Source organism: Rhipicephalus sanguineus, chromosome 5, assembly GCF_013339695.2.
Source record: "Rhipicephalus sanguineus isolate Rsan-2018 chromosome 5, BIME_Rsan_1.4, whole genome shotgun sequence".
In the NCBI taxonomy this organism is placed as follows: Eukaryota; Metazoa; Arthropoda; class Arachnida; order Ixodida; family Ixodidae; genus Rhipicephalus; species Rhipicephalus sanguineus.
The window spans coordinates 199,708,372-199,733,288 of record NC_051180.1 but is presented as its reverse complement, the minus strand read 5'-3'; the positions used below and the strand labels follow the sequence as shown (position 1 = coordinate 199,733,288).

The window sequence follows — 24,917 nt, the reverse complement described above, 5'->3', positions numbered from 1 at the left end:
ATAGCCTTCGCCATCCGATTTCCCGGACTTTTTACTGTTAACCGCCGACCCAAAGTCACCACCGACGCCGCCATTTTGGTTGTTTTCATATCCTCGAACAAGGAGCGGCTCACTGTCCTCGTTGGCAGCAACATGTCAGGCAGCGAGAAGCTTCCGTTACTAGTAATAGGCAAGTCGAAGCATCCAAGATGTTTCAAGGAGGCAGTAACTCTGCCTGTTCTCTATGAAGCTAACAAGAAGGCGTGGGTAACGCAGCAGCTATTCGAAGCGTACGTGCGCAAGCTGGACAGAAGGTTCGAGCAGCAAAATTGAAGAGTACTGCTGTTTGTGGATAACTGCGCTGCGCATGGCCACATCAAGGACCTAAAGGCTGTACAGATTGAATTTCTGCCGCCGAACACCACAGCAATCCTGCAGCCGATGGACCAAGGCGTGATTGGTAACTTGAAGCATCATTACAAATCACGCGTGCTCAGCCGCATGGTGCTCTGCTCCGACAGCGGGAAAAGCTACGCTGTTTACCTCAGGTCTGCCGTCGGCATGCAAGCGGAATCGTGGAAGGCGGTTACACAAGAGACTCTGCGGGACTGTTTTCGCCACGCGGGCTTCACACTCGACGCCGAGGCGGCTGTCTCGCCCCAAGTGGACAGCGTGTGTGACGAACTGCCATCCGCGGACGTTGCCTTCGACGACCTGCGCGCTGCCGGCGTGTCGATTCCAGCCGGGATAACCTTTGAGGGCTTCGCCGACGCTGACAAAGACCTCGAGTTATGTGCGGAACTGACCGATGACGAAATCATTCGTCAAGTTACGGAGGATTCCGACGACTCCGACACCGAGAACGAAGAGCCAGCTCCTACACAGCCAGCGAGCTCGGAGTTGACGCGAGCACTGATGACACTGTCATCGGTGTACAGCGGCAACATGACGTTGACTGAAATTGAGGCAGACATGATCGCAGGCAAGCGGAACACCGTGCAAAAGAAAATAAGCGACTTCTTTGCGCCCAAGTGCTGACCTATGAGGTAGCGCCAGCCACGTCGTATTTTTTCTTTTTTTAATAAACGGCTCTTTTCAGAGCCACCTAAACGATGCATTGGCTGAATTACAATGGGAATCGTACTCCGGCCGTGACCCTCTCTGTCAGCGAAAAACACCAACCAAAAAGGTGCGTTTTCACGTGCATTTGTTTTTCCGGACTGCCCGATTTTCTGGACGTTTTCGCGGTCCCTTGAGGGTCCGGGAAATCGGACGTCGACTGTATCTGCTCTTGCTATTTTCATGCAGATACCAGTTTCTTTTCATTGCGGAGTGGTGGGATATGATGCTGACCACAAATACATCGAACTGACTTTGCGAGGCCAAATGAAGGGTGAATTCAACACGCGTCATGCAACCGCACATTTACTATTGTAAACAGAATGCGGGCACGATAGCCCAAGCCACGGTGTTGCCGAGGCCGAAGGTGGTGTTTATGAGTTGCATGGTGCCGCATGCCGAACCATCATGCATACTACTGAGTGTTTATATTTAACTTACGTGTATGATATTACACAACCACACAATCCTCACAGGGCCTTGCAATACTATAAATTGCACTCAAAAACCACATCATAGAAGCGTCAGGGTTGCTCTGGGCATAGCCAGGCGAGGCGGATGGATGGATGGACCTTTCTTTTTCACTTATCTCGCGCCATCCGCGTCGTGATTTGCTTCGCTTCTTTGCTCCAGGGTGCGCCTTTTCTTCTTTTTCTCGGTCGCCTGAATGTCCCACCAAGACTGCAATGTTCGTTTCGCAGAATCGTCAGCGCTGTCGGTCACCGCAAAAGTTCGTCTTAACAGAAGAGTACAGTTAGGTGATTCGTCTTGAAGGGATACTGAACAAAATTTTCGCCGCCGAGATAAATGGCCCAATTGAAAGATTGGGTGCTGAAATTTGTTGAAACAACCTTCATTTCAGCCACAGACTAGTAGAAAATAATGAGTTTAATGCATTTTTCACAAATTGGTGCGTCTAGCGGCCGTGCCATGAACTAGAGAGGAAGTGACGCCCCTTACAAAAATGTCATATATGGCACTTATATAAATTATATGCGGCCATATATGAGTATCTACGTCTGCATATGTGGCTACCGCTTACCATATATGGATGTAAATAGGGCCATATATGGCACGATTGGCCCATATATGGAGACAAATACAGCTATATATGGCACGGCTGGTCCATATATAGAGTGAAATGCAGTCATATATGGCACGGCCACACCATATATGTACATCAAGTAGATCCATATATGGGGTTGTGCTGCTATATATGGGATGAACAACGTATATATGGCACGAGTTACTAACATATATGGGGATTGTCATATATGACAATCCGTACAGGAAAGTGGCCTAATTGGTATCACCAACAAGAGTATCAAGTATAAACATTGTTGCAATGCAATCATAAAAGACAAAATAGTAAGGTTTATGTACGTGTCAGTGCATGGTTCACTCCTGTATAGCTTGTACTGAGATTTACATGAACTTTAGTTTTCCAACAATAAGTGGCAATTATTACGACGTCATTATTATATATACGAGATGTTTTTACAATGGCGCTATCCTGTCCGCACATATAATACATGCAAGCTCCCAAACCTCGCTATTCTCATTAACCAAGCCGGTGTGTATAGTTGTGGTATATAAAAAACGCCATGCATGCAACTTCTATTGTTCACAGTAATGCATGCCTAAATAAAAGCTAGTTTTAATGCAGCTTTTTATCTCGCACATCAGTGGTCAAACTTGCTGATAATTCGAAGTTTGTGATGGCTATATGCTGGACACTTCATTTAACGAGGTTTCTGTGAACGTTGTTTACTGACATCTGGGATCACTTTCAGTTGACATTTACCATAGTAGTATGCGCAGAGCAATATCTGAGGCAGTATTTTCAAAAACAAAAATGAGACAGTACAACTCGCAGGCCTTATGCTTACATTAAAAATTGGTGTCGTGCTCATGTCTTGCAAAAATGCGCTTTGCGTTTCATTTGGCTGCGTATAAACTTCTTGAATGTGCAGATCGTCAACTTAATGTTCATTTGTAATGAGTACATTAAAAAAATTGATTTGATGCGAGGTTTGAAAGCGTCAGTTGAATCTCACTCGATACATACTTAAGGGGTATACGTTAAGAAGTGTCCAATTGACGCACACACGAAGCACATTTAATTCACCAATTATTAAGCGCTCAGAATGCTGCAGTTTTATAACACCGAATTCACAAGACTTCTATTTTGTGTGTCATTTCTTGATCGGGATCGCTAATAACGTGCACCAATTGCCTTAAATGTTACCTTGCGAATGCATTTATCACGATACGTTTTTGTGAATAACAGACTGGCCATTCCATTTACAGCGCTCCGTAGAGCAGCCACGTAATAAATAAAACTACACGGGGCTATATCCCTTCAACACTAACAGTGTGGCGCATATGCTTGTGAACTATACGCGAATACGTATACATATGCGCGCACATGCATAATTACACGCTCGCGCGCAGCGGCTCATGGGTACGCGGACACATCCGTTTGTTTCAATGGGGCCATATAATTTTTGCCATGGGAGTAATATTGTTGATTCAACGTTCATCTAGGGGTTGTAGGAACAGTACCTTAGCGCTGCATCATGATCGAGGCTGTATCCATCCGCGCCGCTGTTGCTTCTTTGCTGACCGGAGCAGCATGCGCGGCTCGTGTTCTTCACTTGTGATCTCTCTTGCTCTTATTTCGTGCTCAGCAACTGCTTTGATTTTGCACTGACTTCAACGCAGACCTGAGGAATTTACTTCTCTGCATGTGGTGCAATTGTGGATGCAGAGGCAAGCGTGTTTTTGTGGAGAGGCCGTTGGTTTGACCATCGTTAACTTTTGGTGCGGAAAAATGGACGCCTAAGCTTGCGTGCAAGTTTTCCTCGCATCTTCCTTTCTGAAAAGCTGTACGGATAAGTGTGGTCGTCTTAAGTTGTGATTAAGTTCTTGTGGATTTACTGGCTCTGCACATCACAGCCTCTGCTAAATTTTAAGGTAAGTTATATTATAAAATTATGAAAACTCGCAAAGCTTAGTGCATTGCATGTTTTGATTAGTATACGACTGCATAATAATTGTGGTTACGTGATTAAGCCGTCGTATTCTAGCTATTTTATTTTTACAACACCGTTTTGTTTTGTTTTTTCTATTGCTTCCAGACACGATTCCCCCAATTTATCGGAAGCAAGCGCTGTACCAACTAAATTATGGCTTTCGTGTTATTGTAGTTTTCGTAAAAATTAAAAAAAGACATAAATATATCTGGATATTTTCTTTTGCTTTGACATTTGAGAAAACACCAAAAGTCAATTACAACTTACGCAATTAACAAATGAAAAACGGTTGGCAATCCACATCCCCAAGTATGTGTCATGACATTTATGTGCCCGTGTCCTAATTAGTCGGTTCTCGCCCAGCTTTTACCTTCTTTTTAGAATTACGCTTGTCTTGAAAATAAGTGCACATGGCTAAAACTTCTTGCGAGGGCAATTCTAGAAGACGGTGTACAGTACTCAAAGATTGAAACGGGACAATTTAGGACGAATTAACGCACATATTTTCATCTCCACCGTCTTCAGTTCGGGTCATATCGGCGTAATTTCAACTCGAACGCGTAGACCAGAGCAACATTATATGTAGAGACCAGATTAGTCGTGATATGATGTGGTTATCACGAACGGTTGCGCATACCAGTCGTTATACTAAAAAATGTGATGTCGCCTTTGAATCTGTGAGCACTGTACGTAATTTTGTACAAGTCGACAAATTAAACCTGACTGATCTGCTTAGGGCTTGCAACTGATTAAAATATTAATGTTTTAGTAGCTGTATCAAAAGCAGGCAACGTTTTGAAAACACAATTTTTTAGCGTCTGGTTTTCAAGAAATGTCACTCCATTTCTACTCGCACAGAGACTTATAGCCGCCATTTTTTCCACTATACAGTGAACTCCCATTAAGACGAACTCGGTTAAGACGAATTCTCGCTTATACCGAACAACACGGGACCATTTGTTTGGTTTCCCATAGACTCAATGCAAAAAAAAATTCGCTTAAGACGAACCGCCCAACTGTACTCTTCTGTTAAGACGAACTTTCGCGATCATCATCATCGACAACGCTAGCGATTCTGCGAAACGAACACTGCAGTCTTGGTGGGGCATTCAGGCGACCGAGAAAAAGAAAAAAAGATGAAAAAAAAAAAGCACTTCCTGGAGCAAAGACGCGAAGCAAATCGCGACGCGACGCGGGGGCGGGAGATAAACAAAGAAGACCGGTCAGCGGATAAAGCCAGAATACCCTCTCACCCCCAGCCTGTGGGTGGGGGAGGTGTGGGCTTTATCAGCAAAGAAAGCAACAAAAAGAGTGGGGGATTCACAACTTGGACCCCCAAGCCATTGCGTCCTTTTGTATTCCCCCCCCCCCCCCCCCCCCGTTCTTCAGTTCTTTGGCTTCCCAGCTGGAGTACAAAGGAGAACAGAAGAAAAGAGCTTGGGGCCCCTCCAACCGCAAGGGCAGGGGGAAAGAAAAAAAAGAAAGCGACAACATCAACAAAAATGGTCTGTGCATTACAATCGAGTACGAAACCGAAACCACGATCGCGGCGCACTCCCGTCACAGGGGTCAGGTGCATTGTCATCGCCATCACGCAATGGCGGCCGAGCACATGTATTTTGTGGTCAGTTTGCGTTGGTTCGCGTAGGACCTGTACGCGTTCTATCTGTTTCCAGTGAAGTGCAAATTGTGATGAGCCATTTTGATTATGGAAGCGCACGACAAAGGAAGGCTATTTTGCACAGTGAATATAGCTGCGTCGTGTCTTTTTCGTGGCGAGGCTTGTGACCGTGAGTAGCCCAATGGGATATCTTCAGCTGCACGTCGATCAGGAAAAGTTACTACGGGCCGAAAACGGGCAAATATCCGGACCTCGAAGAAAACCTTGCAGACTTTCTTAAGCAACTCAGCGTATAATGACTTTGTCAAGGCAAGAGCACGCGACCGAGGCGTATCCAGAAGTGATCTTAGAGCCAGCAAAACAGGCTCACAGAAGAAAACGAACTGCCAGGACAATAAATTTTACATTCTTTGAAGGAAATTGTGCTTGTCTCTTAATTTTTTTTCTAATCGTCAACATAGGAGCGTGTTACAGTTTTATCATTAAAATGTGGTAGCAAATATCTTCACGAGCATTTTTATTTTTGAACATGCGAAATCGGGTGCTCGTAAGATTCGTGTATATACTCTGCTTGAAAGCATAGTCTTTATCTAGATGAGCCAAATAAATGCTTTTTCTTGTCTTTTTGCCCCCCATTGTAAGTCTACTCCATTCAGTGTTTTCAAGTAACATATTTGGATGTACTTGGCATGTTAGCATGTCTCTTTTTGGGGGCACTTCTGATAAGCCGAACTCCTGATAAGATGAACAGGTGACCGCGGTCCCTTCGAGTTCGTCTTAACAGGAGTCTACTGTACTTGCACATCACAAGCTTGCGTACCAGCCGCTATTGATCGAACTCCGTAAAGGTTAAATATCATGTCCCCTAAATCATTCAATGCACACGCAGTCCACATGGTCAGTGGCAAGTAGATAATTTAATTTGTCTCGCAAAAGAATCCCAATTGACACGCAAAAATATTCTCAATAAAAACACGGTGGACCATGTGCTTATGAAACTGAATAGTAAAAATACGTTCTTTGTGCGCAAAACGTTTCAGAAAAGACAGATAGGACAGAGCGCACTCCTATCTGTCTTTTCTGAAACGTTTTGCGCACAAAGAACGTATTTTTCCTTTTAGAATGCAGTACCAACCAGCCCAAGTAGCCACCCTGTTGAAACTGAATAGAATATGTCGATAAGCACTCAATTTAAACACAATGTATCTTTTCGTGAAAAGTTGATACAGCCTGAATGAAATCACTAAAAAGAAACAAGAGAGCAACTTATTTGCATGCTTTTTAGCTACATAGGTAGCTAAATGCTTCGATCGTGCATGTTAAAAGAATATAACTGATCTGAATCTTAGCTGCCTTGCCTAACTGTTGTTGTGCAGTGAATGTCTCCATACATTAAAATGACTAACAGTCATGTGCTGACCCCAAACAGTAATAAACAGCAAAATGACAGTTCTAGCAATAAAGCTTTGAGGATAACTGTAATTTTTCTTGGCAGGGCAGTGAAACAGTTCACAACCCTCGTGTTGAAAACACGACTGCTACTGCAGACCGTTGGGTGGCATCAATAATCAGGGAGCATTAATTCTAGCTGTAGAATGATTTCTGCAGCTTTAATTTATGCCGTCCTCACAAGCGGAATTCATATGTAGCAGTCATCTATATATGGCTATATATAAAAGTACCCACATAAAGCCATATATGGCTTGCATTCATATATAGGCCTCATCCATATATGGGTATATCAGGAATTGGGCATATCAGGCCACATATGGCCATATATGGCACATATCAGGAATTGGGCATATCAAGCCATATATGGCTATATGGGAATTTTTATATATGTCCATATATGAGATTTTTGTAAGGGGCGAAACCCGCCGGATACTGACTCGCCAACCGTGCTCGCTGCAAAATCGCTTACCAATCGACATCGCAAGCCGCCACCTGCTGCCGCGCGTCTCTCTCAAAACGTGTTCTCACGGAGGAAGGTTGGGAAGGTGTTCTCCGTGCGTGTTCTCAACCGGCAGCCAACGACTCCATTGCCGCGCTCTCGGCCGTATATTTGTTTTCTCAAGCGGAGCTTGCGCCCACGTCTACGAATTTGCCGTTTGTGTTGTGTGCTGCTACGTATATGAACGGTGAAGCACCTGGCGTAACGCAAAATGCCTCAACGCTGTTCTACGCTAGGGTGTGCGAAAAGCAGCGTCGAGAGAGAGAAGCCCTGTCATACCTTTCCGACAGAGCCGAAGCTTTGAAGGATATGGATTCGCGCTGCGCGCCCATCGCAGCCAACATGGGTGCCTTCAAAGTGTGATTTTTTGTGCTCCGAACACTTCGAGGACAGTGACTATGAGTCACTGTTTAAATTGCTGGTCCCGGTGGCCGACCCACGTTGGGCTATGGCGGCTCATCTGGCTCGTCGTCCTCATTGTCGCTTGACGAAGCAGAAGGGTCACACGCATATGGTTTTATTTGGCGCATCCGTTTTGGAGGCCTGACGAACTCGGAGTCGCAATCACCGCTCGTGGAACCACTGTCACTCGCACCTCGCATCTTTGCGCGCTCGCGGCACGCTCGGTAATTGTAGTGGTTTTTGAGAAAAAAAGAAGCGCTATTTTGTCTCCCATGTGGGGAAAAGGAGACAAGGATTAGCGCCACACCAGCCACCCCGAGCCACCCTCGGTTCTTGAGAGGAGAGCGGGAGGAAGGGAAGTGGCAGGGCAGGAGAGAGCGTGCCAGTTGCCTTCCTCTTGCTGGGGCATTCGACGTCACGGCTGTCAACAAGCGCACTGGCATGCAGCCGCCGCGCTCTTACAATCCACTAAAAATACGGCCAACTGCTCAAAATTACGTGAAATAAACGCTGTTTATAGGAACAGTCGTATCGCCTGAGTCGAATGTAAGTGTTTTTGTAGATTTTTCAAAATTTTGTTCAGTATCCCTTTAAGCAAATTTTTTTTGCACCGAGTCTATGGGAAACCAAACGAACGGTCCCGTGTTGTTCAGCATAAGCGACAATTCGTATTAACGGGAGTTCACTTAATTTCCTTCTTTTTTATGTTTAACTGCCTTTACAAGTGGCAGTGCTGTGAAACTACACTCCCATCTAGACCAAACAGAGCACACATTCAGCACATCAGTATCTTCTCCTTGGAAAGCACAGCCTCTCATGCAGTGCAATACTTTGCATTCACTAGCAGGTCCTCGTGTTTTGAGCTGCCCACAATGGGAACGTGAGGCCCAGCGACCAGTGTTGACTGGCTTTTCCACAGCACTACCTTGGTAGTGAGTCATGACTACACGATGTTCTTCACTAACGTTTGTTGGCAGGCTCAAGTTGGTGATGCATAACTTCGTAGGCATAACAGCACGAACAAGAGACACGAAGACCGGGCAGCAGCACTCTGTCCCGTTGTTCGTGCTGTTGTACATACGAAGTCACATAATGTTGCCTTGGCCTTGAGGCTGCCGTAGCTTGTGTTACGCAGTAAAACCTTGATAATTCTAAATATCTCAATTTAAACTGACAGAAGATTCAAAATGTACGCATGGTTCCAGCAGAGTGGTATGTACTGTTAGAATAGGAAGAAATTCCGACAAACTTGAACTGTAAGAACCACACAGTTGTTTTTTGAGCAAGATTTCTTGCCTTCACAATCTGCTTTTTGGGAGAAATGCACATAACCTACAAGCCCCACTTAGTGAATGGAGAAGGCCCAACTGCGGCATGCGTGTAACGTACCTTGACTGACTGGTTGTGTATATCCAGGCAGAAGCAGATCCGCTGGTGGAAGGCAGCCTGGGGCTCCCGTGTGCAGTAGATGTCCATGTTTTCCTTGGACTGCATGCAGCCTCGCTCGTGGTCGATGGTGGCCTCAATCACGCCATCGCGGATGGCCTGGGCACACAGAGTGGCTGCTGCTGCGGCTGCACACCACGAGGAGCAGCAGTGCTCACCTTTGCCACGATGAACTCGGCATCTTCGGAATTGTCCAGCTGCAGCTTGTGGGCTACGTCAGCAAGCGAGATGCGCAGATACGACAGGTTGATCATGCGCACCCCGGTTTTGATGACGTTGTGCCGCAGCCGGATGATCAGCGTGAACGTGTGGTCTGCCTGGAACTTGGCCCCAAAGTGCTCCAGCACCTCATTGAAACGGCCCAGGTTGCCTGCCCGCACAGCTGCAGACACACACCGCTCAAAGTGTTTATGCCAGGTTGCTACTTCGTGCCCGCACAGCTTAAAGTGTTTATGCCAGGTTGCTACTTCGTGCAGAATAACTCAAGAAATTCTAAGATTTTAATGATTACGCGTCCAATGTTACAACCAATCGAGCTCCTACAGCCAGTTGTGGGTTTGGTCTCCACTTATGGCAAGCTGTTTTTTCATCCACTTCATTCTCTTTCCATATATGTCATATATATTGCACTGCTGTTAAAAACTAGATATGGAACCCCGATTATACGACTCTGAGGGGACCATGCAAAACCGTCATATAACCCGGGTATTGCATTATCGAAAAACTATGAATATGGGCAGTGTCTTGCCCAAAAAATGGGTACAGACTGCCTGAATGAGCCCGCGGAACACCCCTGCACTTCTCCAAGGAGGGTAGATTACATTTTTTAAAAATGACAGCTAAGCATTTCAATCGAGGAGGTTTGAGCGAATCTTTATTCTTAACTTACAAATCGACTAATGCGGACCTTTTTTCCTGTATAAAACGAGTCCAAAAATTGCCCGCATATAAAAATATTTGGTAGGTCCCACGCCTTGTAGGATGGGAATCGGTTTCATGCGAAGCAGTTAGCGAGTAGTTCTATGCTGCACTTTTTGGCTCTGAGCCAAGCGTTACCGAGGTGGATCGACGTGTTTTTGGAACTGTAGTAGTGTGCACATCGTGGGCTTAATAGGCACATTGACAACACTGCCGCTTAAAGGCTAACCTATGGTCTGACGTAATGTAAGCACTCACGTTAGAGCACATACGTCTGTATTATCTACGTCTGTATATCATACGTAACTTTCCTTCGCGTATTCCCCCGGGGTCGACCAATGCTTGACTATAGCTTGCTGGATCATATGAATACAAATGTTGTGTTTATTAGACTGCTATAGAAGCGGAGCCAACACTGGAACCACAGTCGTTAATCTGATATGACGCCTGTATCGTAGAAGTACATACGTAGTGTTACTTGCTGTTACAGTCGAACCCATTTATAACGAACTCGAAAGTGTCGCGAAAAGTGGTCGTTATATCAGTAGTTCGTTGTATATGGACTCGCCCTTAAAAACGTGCGCTTTGCGGTGAAGCCGTTCTTTTTTTTCCTTTGTGCACTTTTATTAAAGTGCTAACAACCCCTTCGGTGACAAGCTAAATCTTTTCACGTCGTGAAGCGACGCCCGCTGCGTGCTCACGAGTGAATTAACCGCCTTTGCAATCAGCTGACACCGTTTCACCGAAGCGCGGTACCGCGACGTGGAGCCGATCGTCCCTGGCTAGTTGCGTGCAGCGCGTCGCCTACTCGGGTCGGGGAGTCACTGCCGGGCCGCTTGCTGTATGCCGTATGCACGCGTTTGTACGTTCTTCGTGCTTGCTTCACTCCGGATCGTCCATGGATGCGGCGACTAGCCTCTTCGGTCAACGCGGCGAAAACAAGCATTTTCCAAGCAACGCGCACTACGCCTCCGCGATGCTCTCGCGGCCCTGCACTACGATGCGCGGCGCACTTCAGTTGTCACCTAGTCAAACACGCAGTATACGCTCGCTGTCAGTGCATCGTTTCTCGGTGCCCGCGCCGCTCAACAACAGCGAGCTACTTTCGTTTCTACAAAGCGACGCGCACTTTAAAGTGGTCTCGCGCGACGCGGCGGTGGCAAACTTGCGAACGGCAGCATGGCTAAGCATGGCGCACTCGTACCGCCGTCAATCCGCAGTGTACGGTGTACGCCACACGCGCAGCCGAGCAGATATCTACAGATGACTGTGATAAGGTTGTCGGCTATAAGGCATAACGGCACGTTTATCGACGGCCGCCACCTCGCCTTCACTCTTTTCTGATGCTTATCCGCGAAGGCATCGCCGCAATCGCGCGGAAGTCGTAATCACCGATCGACCGGTCTCTGCCGTTACCGAAAAGACGGACGACTTTTTGCGGCACATTGTGGCGTCGACAAGTTTAGGGACGCAGTGAACCTTTTTGCGATGGAAAGTTATCGCGGTGAACACTTCTTGCATTTATGCCTTCTTGCGTTCCAAGGCATGGTTCATCGCAACTTTCAGCTACGGTGGCGCCGCCACGCGGCAACCGGTGAAAGCCGCGTTCCGCTGATAGAACGAAAACTTGCCCGGCGGCAACGTGCGGGCTGTGCTTCGTCGTCGGTGTGTCTTGCAACTTGTTGTGCGTGTGACCAGTGAATTACGATGGACTTTGTTGGTGCAACATTGTGGAACCTTTGCGGTTCAGTAATGGGTAAACAGCACAAGAGAAATCGCGTGTACTGCGTGCCAAAATGCTCAAACCGTGTACTGTGAAAGGCGTCGTAAACGTGGCTTGTTTCCCCTTGGACCGGCGGCAGAAAAGGCAATGGGATATCCACGTGCGCATCGGGAAGCTTGTCACACGGAAAATGATGGTTTCCATCGTGCTTCTCAAATCGGCTGAATTTTGGGACGCAACCGAATTCCTTGGATATTACGTGCCAATACCACGATACGATTATGGGACGCGCTGTAGTGAGAAGCTCCGGATGAATTTCGACCACCTGGGGTTCTTTAATGTGCTCCTAAATCTAAGCACGCAGGTCATCTTTTGCGTTTTTCCTCCATCGAAATGCGGCCGCTGTGGCCGGGAATCGAACCCGCGTGAACATGCATCGCAACACCTTACGTACTGCGCTACCACGGTCCTGGGAGACAGCAGGCGAGTGCTCTTTTTTTTTTTGCTTAATTTAGAAGACGACGGTGAATAAAACTATGCCTCGCGAGCGAAAACCACATCAAAACAGCCCGCCGCAACTGACACCGGTGAGCGGCGGCTGGGCAGACGCCGCTGCAGTCCACGATCGAGCGCGGGCACGCCGTAGAGTGAGCAAATTTTGCTAACACGATTGGGATTGTACTCTTATGTCAGGCGTCGACATACACAATCAGTTTTCTCGACACCCTCAATATTAAGAGCAAAGGTGGAAGCGAAGCAAGCCGGTTGGGTAAGACGGCCTGCAGTGTCCCTGCTTATCTGCGAATGCACCGCAGGTGCCTTCGCATCGTGGTTCCCGATCTCACGAGTGGTGTGGACGCCGGTGCTTTTTTTGATAAGTGCCACACTGGAAGCACCGCATTATTGACTTAGGAATTAGTTTGCATTATAAAATAATTGTAGCACATCTTTTTCATGCCACCGATAGCGGCGATACCGGCAAATACCTCGGTATCCTCGGACATGATGATGGGAGCGGTAAGGAACCGACCAGCGGCACGACGTTGCCTGTCTCCCGTGCTGCTGCCACTATGGCTATACGGCCGTGCGATCGCCGGACCGGGCGGATGAGAAAAATCTGCCGAGTTTGACGCACGCCGGACGCCCGATCCGGCGACCCCGTACGGCGAAACATCACCATTCCAGCTGCTACACCAGCGCGTAGGACGTCGAATCGGATGCAAAATGGTGCCGTGTGTTTCGCAGTTTATGCTCTCAAGCGTGAGCTACTTCATGCATGGGAAGTTCAATGCGGTGGAAAATTATCCTCACCGGCAAGCGGCAGCAACCAGCGACAACACATGCGGCGATCACTCCGTGTGTGCAGGTGATCACCGCATCGACAGCCATATTGGATTTCTTGTGGCGCCCCCTATAGTTGCTGAAAGTTGCGACAGAACGGCGCCAGGAAAGGTCACCGTGCGAAAGCTGACCGCAAGGCTTCATGCTGCCTACTATTTTTTTTTCCTCACTGCCATTTTACCCCTGAAGAAACGCCTCGCAAAGACCTCGCTCGCAGATTCCGAAATCTGCCTGCGGTGCTCGCCGATCTGGGTATCTTAGTCGCGAGTAAACAGGAGCGGGGCACGCGCGAGCGCGCGCCCCTGTCACGCTTTAGAAGGCATGCTTTAACTTTTTTTCGCTTCTTATGCGCCATATTTTTACCGCGACCGCGTCTCAAGTGTTTGTTGTAAAAGTAAGAGGCTTTGAAAAATGTTGGCTATATCTGGACACAGCTTCAATGGTTAGCATAGGAAAATCGTAAGTGCACCCAAATATGGTCGTTATAACCGATGGATCGTTATATGTGGGATCGACTGTATAACATTAGATACCCAGAACCACAATCACAATTGACGTTGCACCAACATTATGCCTGCATAAAGTGTTTTTCCAAAGCAGTTTCTACAGGACTGTCCTGCATTCCTTCTTCTCGTCCACGTCTTTTTCGCTGGTAAACATGTCCTATTATTCAGTTTCTAGACCTGGCGTGGCTCTGTGGTAAATTACCCGACTGCCACGCAGAATGCTTGGGTTCAAGTAAAGCTGCTATGGGGGCTAGTTGGTGCGAATACATGGCTTGTTCGCGCTGCCAGGAACTGGACGACTTGAAATGGAAAGTGTGTACTAGCAACTGTATTTTCGTGCCACACAGTTCCTTAAGCCAAATGAAAAAGCCCACGTTGTGCAAAGTGAAAACATCACCGTCTACATCAACCACATGCAAGGCATCATATCTAAGTTATCATGCCTGTTTTCAAAAAATCTATTTCTTTTTGAGATAGGATAATAGAAGGTGCGCTAACGCAACCTTCACTTCTGTGAATAAAATAAGCCTCTATTATTTCTCTTTCTGTTTGATCGGCTGCTCGCTTCAACACTTCTGTGCACGAAAAAGATGGCTTACATTTGCACGCCGCGCATTGCGCAGCCAGGTCACCAGGGTGTTCTTAAACCGGGATGTTCCAAAGTCCCTAAACCTAGAAGCATGAAGACAAAGACGAAGGAAACCGTTCGGTTTCTTAGGTCAGAGAACATGGCTCTGATAGGCCTCCGACAAGACTGCACATTTTGTTGTGCTCGAAAAGTCGGAGCTAAAGCAGAAAGGCCTGGGAGCAATTGGCAGAAACTTCATGCCTGTACAAGAGGGCGAGAGAAGGCTACAAAGATTACGGTCACAAGCCGCCAAAATGTGCCTATCTGTTGGGTTGGACAAATGAGAGAGGGAGGCGAAGTCCTGTAAGCAGCTCTCGCTTAGGCCGTTTTTCACTGTCAAGACTCATAAACAAGGGCACCCATTCAGGACAATTGTACAGGACAAAGGGACATGACAGAAGCAGATTGCCAGGTTTTTGCAAAAACAGCTGTCACAGACTCGTTCCTCATCCGGGGATCAGAAAAGGTGACTGCTTTCCCTTGGACGTCAAGGCCGGTGTTTCATGTGTTGGTGGACGTGAAGGACATGTTTTTCAACATTCCCAGCAAGCCGTTACTGAAAGCTGTGGAGGAATGCACAGAGGACTTTGGCGAAGCCAGGTTTGTGGAAAAAAAAAGTGATGTGTTGGTGATTTTCATGGACGTCCTCAATTTATACCTGAACTCTCTTTACATTGCATATGAGGACTTTATTTTGTCAAATAGACGGAATCTGCATAGGGTCATGCATTGCTCCTATTTTGTCCGACATGTATATGGCCCAAGGCAACCGATCGCTGAAACCACTCTTTGGTGAACTAAGTATTACCGGTTGCTTCAGCTATGTCGATGATTTTCTTCTGTGTCCTTGACGAAGTCGCGCCCTGCTGGACCTAATAAAATTTGTTTTCATTCATTCGTTCAATTATTCATTCATTCATTCTGTGTCCCTGATGTGCATGATCATAGCAGACTGGAAAATGTTTTAAGTCTGCTTGAGGGTCACTTCCAAGGGTTAGAGTTCACTTTGGAAAAACTATTTGAAGGTGTTATCAAATTCCTGGACATTGAAATTATGTTGAGCAAGCATCACACCTGTTGGAAATATTTTCCGAGGGGAGAGAAGGAGCTGCTTAGGTTTGACTCGGGCCACTCGAAACTTTTCAAAAGAGGTGTGGCCTTGCAATGCATCCAGCAAACCATAAAAAGTTGTGTAGGCACGCTGTTCAAGATGGCATCTCTAGACAAGTTGCTAGGTTTAAGCAGGCCTTGTACCCTGATACCGTATTTACTCGAATCTAACGTGCACCTTTTTTCCGGGAAAACGAGTCCGAAAATCGCATGCGCGTTAGAATCGAGTACCGAAAAAAAAAAAAGAGCTCTGTTATCGTATTGCCATCGACATTTCAAAATGGCCGCCTCCTACGCGCCTTGGCCATTTCTGCCATTTTTTCAGTTCGTACGTGTGCTGAGGAGATTGTCATCCCGTTCTGCGTTCGCATCGACGGCATGGAAGTACCGACTCTAAATACTCGACGAGTGTACCCACGATGCTGCATTTAAAAGAATAGTTATTACATATGCAGAGAGACGGACGGAAATCGGGCCGCATTGCGGTCGTTCGGAATTCCCGAAACATGCGTGCGAGACTGGCGCAAACAGAAGCAGAAGATTTTTTACAGCAAAGCTTCACGAAAAGGTTTCAGTGGACTAAAGCAGGGCCGGTTTCTTGAAATCGAAGAGTGTTGACAGCGACAAGGAGTTGTCCGACAGCGACGAGGACTGATCCATTACGCGACTCGTATCGCCGCCGTAGTGGTGACAGTTTTAGCGGCAAGGCCCGCTTTTTGACTTCGTGTTTTACGTTTTTGAAACTTAGTTCTTTAAAACCCAAATACTTGCTCTTCTGAATGTGCGAAGTTTGACTCCTACGGGCTTTTTTTGTTTTTTTCTCTCACGCAAAATGGGTGCGCGTTACAATCGATGTATTAACTTTTTTTTTTTTTTTGTGGAAAACGGGTGCGCGTTACAATCGAGGGCGCGGTAGAATCGAGTAAATACGGTAAGCTGATTTGCTTGGTAGCCGAGAAGGAACTGCGCAACGTTACCTCCAGCAAGAAGGCGCCCTCTCGCTCAAACCCAAGTGGACGGCGTAAGCTTGTGGTCATCCCTTATGTTCATCACTTCTCACATAGGATTAAGAAAATTGCGGCTAAACACGACGTCAATGTTGTTTTTTTCGGCACCCCTGAAATTGAAGGGACTTTGCGAAAAAGTTAACGCACAACACCGTGAAGGGAAGGGAAACATTTGCACTGTCAAACATAGGAAGAAGTTTGTGGACTGCACAGATGCTGTTGTGTACGGCATCCCTCTTTCTTGTGACAAGAAATACATCGGCCAGACTGGCCGGTGTCTTAACGTTTGGCTTAAAGAACATAACTACGCATGTTCACTGTTAACACACCCTGGTAACCTGGCTCCGCAATGCGCGGCGTGCAATGTAAGCCATCTTTTTCGGGCACAGAAGTGTTGAAGTGAGCAGCCGATCAAACAGAAAGAGAAATAATAGAGGCTTATTTTATTCACAGAAGTGAAGGTTGCGTTAGCGCACCTTCTATTATCCTATCTCAAAAAAAAAAAAAAACAGATTTCTTGAAAACAAGCATAACTTAGATATGATGCCTTGCATGTGGTTGACGTGGATGATGACGTTTTCACTTTGCACAAAGTAGGCTTTTTCATTTGGCTTACTTTCTTTTCTTTTCCTGGGTCATACATAAGGAAGTGTGTGGCACGAAATAAACAGATGCTAGTACGCGCTTCACCCTGTGTGTGTCTTTTTCCGTTTCAAGTCATCCAGTTCCTGGCAGTGCGAACAAGCCATGCTTGGGTTCAATTCGTGCTGGGATCCTAATTTTTATTCTTGAATTCGTTGGGTCAATGCTGCCAATATTACCAATGTCTGTTCTTGCTGTTCCTGGGTAGATGTAAAATGTCAATCACCTGCGGCACATACCCATATACCATGGCCTGTGGTAAACGGGTACGTGCCACACGTGTCTGGAAGAAAGAGTTTGACAACATACGTGACAGGATTTTCGCATTATTTATGTCACGACTAGACAGTCAGATTCGTCAAATCCTCTCACCCTTCCATGCCAATTTTGGTCTACACCAAGTTAGAGACAGACAGACAGAGATACGTAGATAGAAACGCTCAAAGTGCGAAAGGTTCACTAAGAAATGCTTCGCATTTAAAAGATTGTACATGCATGCATGCATGAGAAACATGGGATATATAGCGAACTAGATGTGATGACATGAATGACTACATTTTCCTCAAAAAGGAACAAGGCTATGTATGCAGCTCTCTGCTGGCTGCTTCACATTACATCGACTCCCACAGTGCGTGGGATCTGCCGGATTTTTTTATTGAAGGCAGTTATCGGGCTCGTCGCCATGAGCAGTTCGGCGTCCCTGTCTTCCTTGCTCGCGCCCGTTTCTCCGTGGCGCAATACAAGAGTTTGTCAGACTCTTGATGATGACGAGAAACAGTCCTTGTACTGCAGCACAAGGCATCCGAGCTGTTGGCAAGCGGGAAGACTTGCCGGGTTAATGTCGAAGGATGGTTGAGGTATTGGGTAGTCGCTGTAGCTTCGTCAGAACCTGAAATGGCAAATGCACCGCTGATGGCCACGATTTCGTCGATGTATGCTGTCATCGTGCCCCTGCTGAGGTGTCTGTATTCGGCTCAAGTTCGCGAGCATCACAGTTAGCTTTAGGGGCGAAGCACCTTAGGGTCTAGGCTTGTCCGGTGTGTGGTGTTGTTCGTGGTCACGTCACAGCACCGTGTATAATCCCGTAAAAAAGGTTAACAATAGACCAGGGTTCGTACAGAATATTTGACTGAAAATTCAAGGCGTTTTCAAGGATTTCAAGGATGAAAAATGGCAAAATTCAAGGAGTGTTAGCAAAATTTTATTTGCTTACACTCCTTGACTTGCATAAAGTCTTGCATAAAGCAAGACTTATGGAAGCAGTGCAGTTTTTGCATGGATTTCTTTTTCCACAGAAGCTATCTCCAGCTCCTTTCTTTAGCAGCTCAACGAAAGCTGTTTGCCTTGACTAAGTAGGTAAGGTCGTTTTTCGCTTCAGCTTTTTCCGAAAAACGGTCCGCAGATTCCAGCAGGCACTTGAGAGTTTTTTGAAGCTTTGACTTCCTTCCGTGCATCTTATCAAGCTCTTGCTTGAGCTCTTTTCTCTTTGAAGCTGCCTGCCGTGACAGTGCTTGTTTCTTTTGTTCGTCTAGGTATGCAGCGTACCTATGCCGGGCTTGGCGCACTGACGCCTTCAACTCTTTTGAAATCGGAACATGGCTTTTCACAGCCTCGCAGATAACTCGTTGAGAAATTTACGACAGCTCTGCCAAATCCCCGACCGCAACCTGCTTGTTGATGCTGAAGCCTCATTCCACTGAGGCCTGCCCATGGCTCAGGAGGAGAAGTAGTTTCACCACAGCCCATAACTGCGAGAATGAAGCATCGTGCCTCAGCAGCCGCATGAAAAAACTGTCAAGACGTTCATGATCTTTTTCATAGTTTTGTAGTTCATGCCATTTTTCTAGACAAAACTGAATGTACTGTGCGCACACAATGTCGCGTTTGTGCTCAGAGAGAAGCTTGTTGTCGATTAGACAGTTAAGCACAATTTTTAGCTTCCCAAGGCACGTGTCTCTCTTGGACATCTCTGTGGGGTCGAAACATGACAACACACGAACGACAGGGTACCTCAGAGGACTTCTCTCCATGACTTAGGGATCATGTTGACGAGGAACTTCCGGCACTCGTACCTAAACTCAAGAATACACTTGGCGCTCGCTTTACAGCATTTCAAAATCTTCTCAGCTGCACGTCCAACATCCACCTTTTCAAATTCTGTGTAAACGGCAGCATCTTTAACATCAATTCGCAGCAGCTTCGTGATGCTGGTGGCTTCTGTCATTACAGAGCACTTTACGAACCTTGACAGAAGGCTCCTCAGAACACTTTCAAGTTCTTTTGCCAGCAAAAACGTATTGGGAGAATCACCCTGAAAAACAGTAAGGAAAGGCTGCACAACCATGGCAACATTTAGGGAAAAGTTCAGTTTTGCAAGTGCAAGCTGATCATTTAGAAAAGCACTGACGTTTTCATATGCTCTGCATTTTGGCACGGTCAGCCTGCGGCCACTCACTGCTTCAGTGTATTGCTTCAAGTGCTCCCATGTGGCCAGGGCTCTTTCCAGTACGGGCACGTTCTCGATCCAACGGTGAGATACAAAAGGAAGTGGAAACACACTGTCTCTCGCCTGGCCGGTGCATCATGAAAGACTGACAATAAGGTCGACAAATATGTGTCAACTGGCCAGCCTGTTGCATGCATTCCAGCTTTGTAGGCATTATGCGCTGTGTGAAGGCCACACGATCCAATATCCAAACACTGAATTTGAAAGTCATTTTTCATGTGCTGCTGGAACTTGTGGAAAAGGCTCCAGTTGACATTGGGGCCATCCATGGAAAGCTGAACAATTTTGCTCATCGGAAAGGACACCAGCGCTTCCAACATATTCTTCATGAGGTCGTCCGCTGTGCTGTGGCCCATGAATGCCCATGTCACATACCTTGTTGTCACCTCAGAATTGTTCCACAGTCTCACGTGAACATCAAGCTGTTTCTTTTGCAGGTATTCGTTTAACGTTTCATCAAAAAGGACAACAAAATGTTCAGATTTCTCCATCATGTCCAAGACTTGAGAAGCGAAAAATGGGCGCAGACCATGGCACGCGACGTACGCGCATTTTTTTTCCGAACAAGTGAAGCTTCTCACGATATCGCTATTCGGAAACATCTTTCGGAACAACTCGGAAACTGAACCACTGGAGCTGTATGAGTAGTGTGAAGACACAACTTTCATCGTCCACAAAATTTCGGCTTCAATCACGGAGTCATGCCTTCTGCAGTCTTCGTCAAGGGTTGCAGCTCGAGAGGATGTTTCCGTGTTTTCCCGCTGAGAAGTCGTTTCTGTGACGTCTGCTGCTTGCAAAAAACTCGTGACGGAAGAGCAGCCCTCGCCTGCCGCAACTTTGGATCGATGCTTGGAACTTTTCTGATGGCTCTTCAACGCCGACTCCCCCATTGTTGCAATGTCGACCGACTTCTGACATACTGCGCACTTTGCTCGATAAGGGTCGCTTGTCTCCGGCCTCACCCAGTGACGATATTCGCTGTGCTCCAGCCACGCAGACTGAAACTTGCACTTTGCGCCTGGCATCCTGTCAAGTAAAGTTGCAGGCATTGGACAAAGCACAAACGCGAACTTTCACCGAGAAATGACGCGCGAGGCCAACGCACGGACCAAGTATACCGAGTACCGACCGACCGACCGACCGTTACTATACCTTCCGTTGGATTGGATTGGATTTCTGGCTCGCATTTATTGCCAGACGACGCAGGCGCTGCCGGTTTCGAAACCGAAACTTGCTGCTATTGCTCTCCTGTCAAGACTACATGTTTTCGCGAACATTCCTCAGTAAACGCGTTTTTGAAATCAGTGCGACTTACGGAAATACGTCGTTCATTTGCTATACTGAAGCAAAGTCCACTAAATTTCAAGGATTACAAGGAGCTCACTTAAATCTAAGGAGTTTCAAGGGCCCTTGAATTAATGTTATCAAATTCAAGGACATTCAAGAATTTCAAGGGTCTGTGCGAACCCTGATAGACTAATATCAATCTTAATTGTGACAGAATCATATAAAACACCTAGAAGCACAAACCCTTTATACCAGTCGTCGATTTCAACGTAGACATCATGGACCTTAGGACCTAGCATTATAGTCGACGCTTACTGCCCACTGTCATGGTGGTTAGAAAACCGTTGCTATAGTCAAAACACAGTTCTGTAGGTGAATGAAAAAAAAGGTTTACAATAGACGAATAACAATCGTAATTGTGACAAACAATATAAAACAGCTACAAGCACAAACCCTTTACACTAGTCGGTGACTTCAACGTACACATTATGGACCTTAGAACCGAGCATTGTCGTTGACTCGTTATGTCACTTTGTGTCACTCAATTTACATGATATGGGGCAACGCTCTGGTAACATATGTGAGACACAAAAAAAAGGTTGAACAGTACACTACTATCAATCATAATTGTGACAGAACAATATAAAACTCCAACAAGCACAAACCTTTATATTAGTCGGCGACTACAACATAGAGATTATAGAACTTAGGACCTAGCTTCGCCCACTCATCATCATTCACTTCGTTGAGGTGCGTTCCATACCACACATTCTCTTTCTTCACAAAATAAAAAGGTCAAATACCATAAAAATACCGACCATCAATCAAGCATACGTGTCACGTATCTCGGGAGCGCTTGCAATGCGGAATGGAGTTGGGAGAGAGAGGGACGGGAGACCGTGGTGGCACGGCAAACACTCTTTATCGCACGCACCATGGCAAACAACGTTAACACATTCAAAATTTACAACAAAAAGTATTAAGTGCAAAAATACTAAGTTAGTGCGCAATCACTAACATTACAAACTAACATCGCAAAGCATTCGAGCTATGCTTAGCTCACCCTTACTCGAGCGTCTGGCCATTATGGCATCTCAGTCTGTCGCTCTACGAATCGAACGTTCTTACTGCGTATTGTTCGCTGCCTCGATTCGGTTCCAAAGTCGACGCTCTGTCCCGTCGTCGCTGCTCCTGTCGATGTCTTAGAGTCGTCGATCCACCGCCTCTCTGGTCGTCCTCATCGCTGACATTCCGGTCTTTCGTCAAGAATGTCGGTCTTGTCTGGTTAGGCCTAACCCTCGGCCTATCCGCAGTGCCACAGGCTCAAACTGTCGACGTGGTTCTCCGGTGATTGTCGGTGGGTCGTCGTCTCGTCGAGCTGCGGTAGTGCCGCAGGTGCCACGAGAACAGCGTGATGAGGCTGCCGCAAGCCCGGGAAGCCTTGCTTGGTGGACACCAAGGTCGACGGCCTCGCGCAACGCTGCCCCCAGAACTGGGCCCTGCTGTTCCAGTCGTGGGCACGACGCTGGCTTGCACCACCTTCCTCTTGGCCAATTCCACTGAACAATGACTGCTTCTTCTCCAGGGGTCCCTCACCTCAGCTCGGGTCGCGTGGCACGCACCTTTCCCCGGCCAATGGCGTGTGTGGATGTGGCGGGAGTGCACACCATCGGGTACTTTTCCATTCTCCGCACACCATCGATGCACGCACTCCGCCGTCCGGCATGCGTCCCATGCCCCTTTACTCATGACAATATGATAGCACAATGCACGTTGGAGTGAAAATACACGAGAGGACGCTGCGGTGCAAATGCGTATGTAAGCGTGTTCCAGACCCCACATTCTCTTTCTGCCATGGATGAAAATAAACGTAAGGCATGGCATGCGGCAGCTCAATGGGAACGCCGACGACAAGCTACTACTCCGGAGGCGAGGGCGCGGGAGCGGCGGGAAAACGGCAAAGACGACAAACGGGAGATTCACGGTCACCGAACGATTACCGAACGCGCTTAACACAACCGAAGCACTCGCATCATTTCATTCTTTACCACGCGCAGGGCCCCGATTTGAAAACTGTGCTTTCAACGACACCAAAGCTTGAGTGCACGTGATCTTAGGTGCTCCCGCGCTGCGGGGCGCTAGTTTCTTATGGTATTTTGGCGGGCGTTTCGAACTGACGCAAAATTGTTCTCACTCAATTAACGACGCAAGCATTAATTACACGATGCGGGAGAGCATCGTATAATCTCCTAAACAAAACTTTTGCTGCCAGAGGTAACTTTAACTTCACAGCGAACTGTCCAGTGACAACGGAATAGTCGGCTCCAGTATCTACGAGAGCGGTGGCGTTGTGGCCGTCGACAAGAACGTCAAGGTCGTAGTTTGCCGCCTCGCGTTTCGCGCCGTTGGGTCACGGCCACGTCGGCTTTGTTCCGCTGCTTCTACGTGGCGTGTCAGGTCTCCTTTTGGCAGTGAAGTTTTGTTGCCAGGGATGTGCAGCGTATCGACGAACAGCACGCGCACCTCCATTGGCTGCTGCTTTTAGTTACGGTCCCGCGTCGGACCACTGTACTGCGGGCGTTGCGGTGACACGTGGCGTCCTGGTGATGGTGAACGTGACGGCTTTCGAGGTCTCCACTCAGATGCGGCGATATAGTCTGCGAAAAGGATGCTGGAATCTGTCACTATATTTCACTGTCTTTCCATTTTTACCAGGATCGAATCACACATCGTGACCAGTTGTTGGTCCCTTTAACGCCTCAAAGTACCAGTTCCTGCTTCCCTGTGACATTTCTAAACAGTGCTCACTATTCACATGTACACGATGAACTTGCATCTTCTTAGTGTGGCTGATCGCCAGTGCTCCTACTTCATGGCTAGCCTCTGCGGCAGAAGCCGTCGCTGTCTCCCTTGCAACTGCAGTAAATTCCCATGAGCACTGAATGGGACGACTGGCAATGGAGAGGAGATAATTATTTGAGCAACCAGGATCTCTCCACCCTGTTTTGTGGTAGCCGAAACGCTGTCACGATGCCAAAGAAACATTGCTTTGTGTTTGGGCCGAGCCCCTGCATTAGTCTTGCATTCTGCTTCATGGTCGCTTGGAACATGCTTGACGATGGCATGGAAGCTCAAAAGGGGTAACGACAAAAGAGGCAATACAGCCCCCGCGAAAAGCAAACCTTAGCCGTTGACTGAGCTCGTTCAAGCTCAGTCAGCATTTCCTTTAGTGTTGTCAATTCGATGCGAGAAACCCTGTGCGCATGAATGCAGCCATATGAGAGGTTGGTGGCAGAGTGTAGGATCGCCAAATAAGCGGCACCAGGTGGAGACACGTCATGCCAGTTAAGTTTGGTACGAATTTTAAGTCCACGCTGTAAGTACACACCAGCTTTTGAGCCTGTAAAACGCAAACCAGAGACTTCATATGCATGGCAATTAAGCCGCAATAGTAAGCAAAGAAAAAGGGAGCAAACGATGCGGACGAACTTCAGATAATTAACTTATTTTCTTCAAGAGATGACAGGAAAGAGTAAGACGTTAAAAAGTAAGATTTCTGTGGATAAGATTTCTGTGGATATTCACCTCTGGTTTGCAAAAAAAAAAGGCCTCAGCAAAAAATCGATCCGCAACATTTACTTCATCTACTAAAAAAGAATACAGTGCCGCAAACCCCGTATAAATCTGACCAAATTT

At 47.0% G+C, this 24,917-nt stretch overlaps 2 protein-coding genes across 4 annotated transcripts in view; one reads left to right on the top strand and one right to left on the bottom strand.

Annotated features, from left to right (window-relative positions):
* The window catches only part of LOC119394569 (amphiphysin), a 669,247-nt gene that overhangs the window by 270,115 nt on the left and 374,215 nt on the right, over window positions 1-24,917 (top strand). The gene's annotated exons all lie outside the window — the stretch shown is intronic.
* The window catches only part of LOC119394570 (26S proteasome non-ATPase regulatory subunit 3), a 143,749-nt gene that overhangs the window by 46,786 nt on the left and 72,046 nt on the right, over window positions 1-24,917 (bottom strand). The window contains exons 8-9 of the mRNA XM_037661892.2: window positions 9,712-9,935; window positions 9,497-9,652 (exon numbers count right to left, since the gene is read on the bottom strand). Of these exons, the coding sequence (XP_037517820.1) occupies window positions 9,497-9,652; window positions 9,712-9,935 (380 nt within the window). The remainder of the gene's footprint in view (window positions 1-9,496; window positions 9,653-9,711; window positions 9,936-24,917) is intronic.